This window comes from Camelina sativa, chromosome 4 (assembly GCF_000633955.1).
Source record: "Camelina sativa cultivar DH55 chromosome 4, Cs, whole genome shotgun sequence".
NCBI lineage: Eukaryota > Viridiplantae > Streptophyta > Magnoliopsida > Brassicales > Brassicaceae > Camelina > Camelina sativa.
In genome coordinates, this window is record NC_025688.1 from 13,465,871 (window position 1) to 13,472,869 (window position 6,999).

Sequence of the window (6,999 nt, forward strand, 5' to 3'; positions counted from 1 at the left end):
GCTCGTGGCATGCACTGGGTAGCTTGGGATAAAATGTGTAAAGATAAATGTGAAGGGGGTATAGGTTTCCGAGCTCTTGAACAATTTAATGATGCAATGCTGGCAAAACAGTACTGGCGTCTTATCCATTATCCGAATTCCCTAATGGCTCGAGTAATGCGTGGTAGGTACTTCAGGAACAAACACCCTCTTTCGGCTAAAAAACCATATAACCCTTCCTTTGCTTGGCGGAGTATCTACTCAACTAAGGTATTAGTGGAGCAGGGTGCGAGATGGGCGGTAGGCGCTGGCTGCTCCATCTCAGAGTGGCGGGATCCGTGGTTACCGGATACTCGTCCAAGACCAGCTAATGGTCGAGGTCGACTATTGCTTCCAAGTTTGATGGTTAATCATTTAATTAATCCATCTACGAAGGATTGGTATTTACCTATTCTGGAGGAGTTTTTTGATCCGGAGGATATTCCGATTATTCGGAGTATTGCGGTCAGCAAAGTTTTTAAACCAGACTCTTTAGTTTGGCATTTTACTAAATCAGGGAAGTACTCCGTGAAGTCTGGTTATTGGTTAGCACGGGAATTAATCTCGGAAGTGGAAATTGGACCTACGTGCATGGCTCTTCGCGCTCATGCGTGGAAACTTGAGGTTCCCTCCAAGGTTCAACATTTTTTCTGGCAGGTCGCTTCTGGAACTCTTCTTGTATTGGAACGGCTTGCACACCGTGGCGTCCGATGTGATATTCAATGTAAGCGGTGTGGTATGGAATCGGAAACCATTAACCACGCTCTTTTTAAATGTCCGCGATCAATGAGTATTTGGGAGTTGTCTCCTTTATCACTAGAAGCCGAAGGTTTTCCATATGCATCAATCTATGCGAATCTGGATTTTATTTATTGGCGGGCGGCAGGGCAGTCCGGGATTGCTGATATTTCTATTTATCTCCCTTGGATACTTTGGTCGATATGGAAAGATAGGAATAAAAAGGTTTTTCAGGGTTTAGAGGCAGAACCGACAGAGATTTTAAATCAGGCAACAAATGACAGATTATTGTGGGCTGAGGCCAAATCTCTCTCTGATAGTTTTTTAAATCCCCAGGCTTCTTTGGAAATTAGGGAGCCGTATATCCGTTGTCAATTTGATGGTTCATGGAAAAATTCGGATGTTTTACAGGGTTTGGGGTGGTGGTTTTGTGATGGGGATGATTCAACGATTCTTTTGGGAGCTCGGAGTCAGCGACGTGGCCTTACCCCCTTACATGCGGAACTACAAGCCTTGCTCTGGGCCATGGAGTCTATTTTGGAGGCAAGAGTGGATTGTCAAGCTTTTGAGACGGATTGTGCAGAGCTTATCGCGATGGTGCAGAAGCCCGACGATTGGCCAGCCTTTACGATTTTACTGGAGGACTTCTCTATTCTCAGATCTTCTTTCCCTTTCTTCACTCTGGACAGGATCCCTCGTGAGTCTAACGCAAGAGCAGATTGTTTAGCCCGGTCTTCAAGGACCTTAGTTTCTGAAATTTATTTTGTAAACTTTTTCCCTCTGGTTTGGGCGACCAATCTCGGAGTTCTCTTTTAATTTTAAATGTGTGGTTGGAAAAAAAAAAAAAAAAAAAAAACTTTCTTATGTTCATGACTTTTTACTAGTGGAGAATAACTTAGGTTAACACAATAAGTGCGGATACATGACCAATCAGGATCAGAAGAATCAAAATCCTACACGAAAAAATCAATTATTGGAAACATATACAATTCAAGGTAAAAACATTTATTTCACATGATGTTCAATGTCGTTGCGCTACATAAGATTGGTTCACTAATCACTCCAATCAGATCGTCGATCTCTCCCATGTCTGCGCTTCATTTGTAAGCTGGTTTGTGTCGTTGCCCATCTGTTGTCCTATCAGAGTTGACAGTCCAGTCCCTGTATTAGGCACTATCATCAAAACAGTTAACTTTTTCACATCTCTAAGCTAGGTAGAATTAGCCATGACCAAAAGTTCATGAATGGATCAAAATATAATCAAATTATACCAAACACATCAAGAGACTTCATATATAATATACCTGTAGACGTAGGCATAGCCAAGGCTTGCAGCTTAGCTTTGCGACGATTCGCTAAGATTATAGCGATGAACACATATGCACCAAGAACAAATGCTGCCGCAGATACCACACCGATTATTATTGGCAGTTTACTGCTCTTGTCATTAGTTGATCCACCTGATCCGAGATCAAATATAAATTTTGTAAATTACATAATAAGCATAAATAAGTGTTTAATTTGTTATTTCGGCATAATTTCGCATGTTATGATCACTGTGAGCTTTCATCAAATTAATAAAGAAAACAAGTTAAAAATGAATTAAAAAATCTAAATACTAACCTGAGCTCACTCCATTGCTCCCTCCAGTTCCTTCTTTGCTAGTTCCACCGGAGCCTTAATTAACACATTAAAAAAACAAACGTACATCACATTACATAAGTGACTATATAATCCAAGTTTTTGTTTTTTGGCAATTCTTGATTATACACAAATATAGACTAATCACAAAAAAAATTCCATTTCCCAAAACTAACCAGATCCGGATCCACTGCCCCCAGATCCTCCTCCTCCTCCTCCTCCTCCTCCGCTTCCACCTGATCCTGATCCGCTTCCGCCTTCGCTTGTACCCTTACTTATCACATAAAGCTCGGCTGCATTTATCATGGGCGGTAAAAGCGCACTAGCGGTGGAGTGGAGCACCAGTAGGGTGCTTGAGCTGGCCAACACATCTCTCACGACCACTTGCGTAGTTTTTCCAAACACAGGCACAACTGGACCCTTTCCAACTTGCTTACCACCAAAGAAAATGTTGAACGATCGTACACTCGACTGGAGAGGCTCCGAGAAATACATAGCCAAGTAAACCGGAACTCCTTCTGAAGGAAGAGTGGGGTCGACTAATGCTAAGCCTTCCCCGGTCCAAGAATTGCGGAGGACAGACTCAGGCGGCTTGTTTGATGCACCAGATGTATCGATCGTTACAGCCGTGGACGGTATTCCTGTGACCAATAAGTTTATCTCGGTCGGAAGCCAAAACCTACCTTGAAGATCCGATCTAGCAAAAATAATAATAATAATAACAATTCGATGATGGTTGTAGTTGAAACTTGGCATTTATGTTTGTGTTGAGGTAACATAGTTCAAAAATTTTGATTTCATTAACAATTAAGTGATTTACCAAATTTTCTGACTTAAACGCTAGAAATTGCTGTTTCATTTAAAATAAATAATACACATTTTAATCTTGAACACCAAAACTAAATATACTAAGTGATAGGATATCGATGGTTACCTTAGAACTTCTGTTGCACCATACGCACGTCGTTGTTGGTAAAATAAACCTTCACCAGGACCGAGCTCATCATACATGCCAGCGGCCAAATCGACAACTTCAATGGATGATACAAAAGGGTTCGATGAGGAAGACGTACGCACAAAGCAAACGCTGGTTTCTCCGCTGGCCGGAGAAAATATCAGCTCTAAAATGTACGGTTCAAATGCCGAGGATATCGATACAATGCCTCGGTGTTTCCCTTCAAACACTACGCTGAAGGTTGGAGTTGAGGACTCCCCGTCGTAGTTCCCGTAGTAATACATCGTTCTCACAAGAACTTTTCCACCTTTTGTAACCGGAATGGCGGAGTAGCAATTGGTGTCGCCAGTAGGAAAGTACCGGAGTGTGGTGAGAGATTTCTCGACCGTGGTGGACAAAATGGTGGCCGAATCTCCGGATGTGATGAAGTCGTTGTCTCCGACCCATTTTAGGTTGTTGTTGTCTACGCCCGGCAATGACGTTCCACAGTCTATGTTTACGCCTGTAATAATTCATTGTGCATGCATGAATCATTGATGGTTATGATAGCTAAGCATTAAAGATAGAAGTCTTTTTTTTTTGTTCCTAAAATTAGTTTTAGTCATCCAACTTTACCCCCAGTTAATGTTGCATACTATTACTGACATAATGCATCGTATAATTCAAAATATTTACCCCCATTTGATAAATACGATATCTTGAACAATTGTTATGTATCCATTTAGTTGCTATGAGTTTCCATTGTGGATCATGTGATTTTACTACAGTAAACAAAAGTCATTTGACTCGATCCACATGATTAATGGACACTTTTTTAACTCTTGATGTGTGATGGCTTTTGGTAAAACCCCATTATAGGCCGGAATGAATTTTCTGACCAACCAGAGGACAAGAAAAGTCATTTGCTAACATTTTTGTATGCATCCTCGTCACATAGAAAACACTAAGAAAAAACTTCAAAAATTTGAAAAAAAACCTATAAACAGAATCCCTTAATTATGTGAATCCATCCGGACCAAGATGCTAGTTTACGGCCAAATCCAAGACTCTTCCTGCGGCTACTAAGCTTATCTGATAGCCGTAAAGAAAGAAAATTTGAATTACGTGCTAATCAAAAATACTTACTGGCTAGAGAGAGGGTTATGGTGCAAAGAAAGAAGATAAGAAAAAGCAAGTCAGCAGCCATGGCCGGAGCTACTTTTCAACTAATGTTCTATACAAAATTAATACAGACACCCGAATATATATACATCATCTGTGCATAAATTGTTATATGTATCTAGTTGAGCTGTCTATTAGTATTTAAAACCAAGTTGAAATCTACCAAACAATATAAAATATGAGAACAAATTCATTGAGTTGGTTCTTCAAGAACGGCCAATTACAAAATATTCCAACATGCATTTGATTTTTTTTTTAATTCCTGTTCATGCTACCATGTAAGAAAATTTAGTTTCAATGTAATGTAGAAATCTTTGTGACAAAAAAAAATGTAATATAGAAATCTTAGTTTTAATATTTGACACTGAATAAAATTACATGCAATTTGAGGTCTTATTTTACCAAAAATAAAATAAAAATAAAAATAATAACAACTTGAAGCCTTGTGGTTAGTTGACTTGTGTGATCGCTAATGTGAGCACTGAGCAGGAAAGCGCAAATCAATTAACTCCTTGATCATATATTCTATAGCAACTTATTTCCAACATTTTTTTTTGACTTCTCTAGTCGCATGCTTCTTCTATCATGTGGTGTTGACGTGTTGTGTACGGTGTACCTATCCAAAACGTTCCATCAAGCAACTTCCGGTGATTCAGTTTCACCTCATAGTCTCCAATTCATCGAGGAGTTCAGTCAGAATCTTGACAACTTCAAAATCTGGTCCCATTAGCTCGAACGAACCAGCGCTATCAAAATCAGACTGATAAAACTCTCTATATTTCTCCCTTTAGATGGATTGTCCCTTCTGTCTGACTTTGCAATTTAGTATCTTTTGAATGATGTGAGTCTATTCAGAGCCACATACTGTGCAAATGGAACATATAATCATATCGTAAAGAGCAAAGCTCTCCACCTTGATCCGCAATTATCATAAACCAGTTTGGACTCTTCTCCGTACTTCCCCGTAAGGGTCTCTCTCTCAACTGAGGTGTATCAAGTACAGTTGCACCATAAAAGATAAAGAAGAACTTGATTATAAAGAATAACTCTCTTCATTTATGTTTAGAAAATCTCTCTCTCAAAATTAAACAATTCTTAAGCTCTTTCTTAATCTCATATCAATGTCACAACTCAACACTTGATATATATAGAGGTTTTCTTATTCCTTTTCCTACTAGAACATAGAACTAGATAACTCCTAATTCTATTTGAACTTATCTTGAGTCTCTCTCTTATCCTTATCTCTCCTTTACAAGGATATCTTGGACTCTAAGCTTTAAAGCTTATCCTACAATCTTCCCCTTAAGCTTTGAATTACCCTTTGTTAAGTCATGAACTCCAAGCAAGTTCCTCATTTCAACAAACTGAACTCTCGCCAATGCCTTATTTAATACATCAGCCTTTTGATCAGCTCCAGGAATGTGATCAACATAAATGAGCTCCCTCTCAACACACTCACGGATAAAATGATACCGTTTGTGAATGTGTTTGCTCCTACCGTGAAAAACAGGGTTCCTCGCGAGTGCGATCGCTGCTTTGTTGTCAGCATACAACATGATCTGCTTACTCTTCCAACCTGTGATTTCACTTAAGAGGTCCTAGAGCCATATTGCCTGCTTAGCTCTTCCGTTGCTGCCATAAACTCGGCTTCACAAGATGACAGTGCGACTGTGTCCTGTTTCTGCGAACACGAAGTAGTACATGACCAGTCGTACTCCTTCCATCATCTTGATCGACATTGTGACTGCTGTCACTGAATCCTATGATCTCCTTCAAGCCTCCTCGCTTGTACTTCAATCCATATGATGTTGTTCCTCTTAGATATCTTAGTATTTGCTTCATAACTTCTCCGTGTGACTTGCGTGGACTCTGCATATATATGCTTGTTATACCTACTGTAAACGCCAGGTCAGGACGCGTATGCAACAAGTACCTCAAACAGCCAACATTTCTTCGATATCGGGTAGGATCTATCTCTGTTTTTTCTGAAGATGTATTGGTATGTCTGAAGTAGTGTATGTGTGATACAAGACGTGATACAAGATTTCTGTTGTTTTATGTTTGTGAAAAGTTTCTAGAAGGTTTGAGAAGGCAATATTGAAGGACGATTTGAGGATGAATTGAATAGGAAAATTACTATTTCTTTGGTTAATTAAATTGGAGTTTTACAAGGAAAAGGAAAATAGCAAAAAGGAAAAAGGCATTTTCTTATGAAATTTTGGAAATCTTCTCCTATGGTGATTAGGAAGTCTTGATGGGTATATAAGGAGGTGTTGGGCACGTCCTAGAGAAGGAAGAGAGCTGAGGCATAAAGGTTAGAACCCTAGAGAACTCTCAGTTTGTGTGCGGCTTAGTTTCGCGGTTTGGTGCTTGTGTTGTTCAAGCTTCTTTGTTCGTCAATGTGACGTGTGTGTGAAGGTTGTTCAAGAGAGTTGAAGATCTGAAGTCTAGGCTCAGGGGGAGTTTAGCCCAAAGTTAGGTTATCT

At 39.6% G+C, this 6,999-nt stretch overlaps 2 protein-coding genes across 2 annotated transcripts; both read right to left on the reverse strand.

Annotated features, from left to right (window-relative positions):
• On the reverse strand, positions 1,618-2,434 carry LOC109125081 (the record flags this gene model as incomplete). The annotated part of the gene is made up of 3 exons (XM_019244323.1): positions 1,618-1,917; positions 2,061-2,216; positions 2,380-2,434. Coding segments are annotated over 3 exons (306 nt in total), but the record flags the coding sequence as incomplete, so codon positions are not given.
• On the reverse strand, positions 2,569-4,568 carry LOC104780439 (uncharacterized protein At1g24485-like). Its single transcript, XM_019244119.1, has 3 exons — positions 4,478-4,568; positions 3,332-3,854; positions 2,569-3,094 (listed from the first exon to the last, which is right to left on the reverse strand). Exons 1-3 carry the CDS (start codon positions 4,536-4,538, stop codon positions 2,569-2,571), a joined length of 1,110 nt encoding a protein of 369 aa, XP_019099664.1. The 5' UTR covers positions 4,539-4,568.

Coding starts and splice junctions, on each gene's coding strand:
- LOC104780439 (XM_019244119.1), bottom strand. CDS start 4,538: ATGGCTGCTGACTTGCTTTTTCTTATCTTCTTTCTTTGCACCATAACC. Junction 3,855..4,477: donor CATAACCCTCTCTCTAGCCA/GTAAGTATTTTT, acceptor GAATTATTACAG/GCGTAAACATAGACTGTGGA. Junction 3,095..3,331: donor GGTGCAACAGAAGTTCTAAG/GTAACCATCGAT, acceptor TATTTTTGCTAG/ATCGGATCTTCAAGGTAGGT.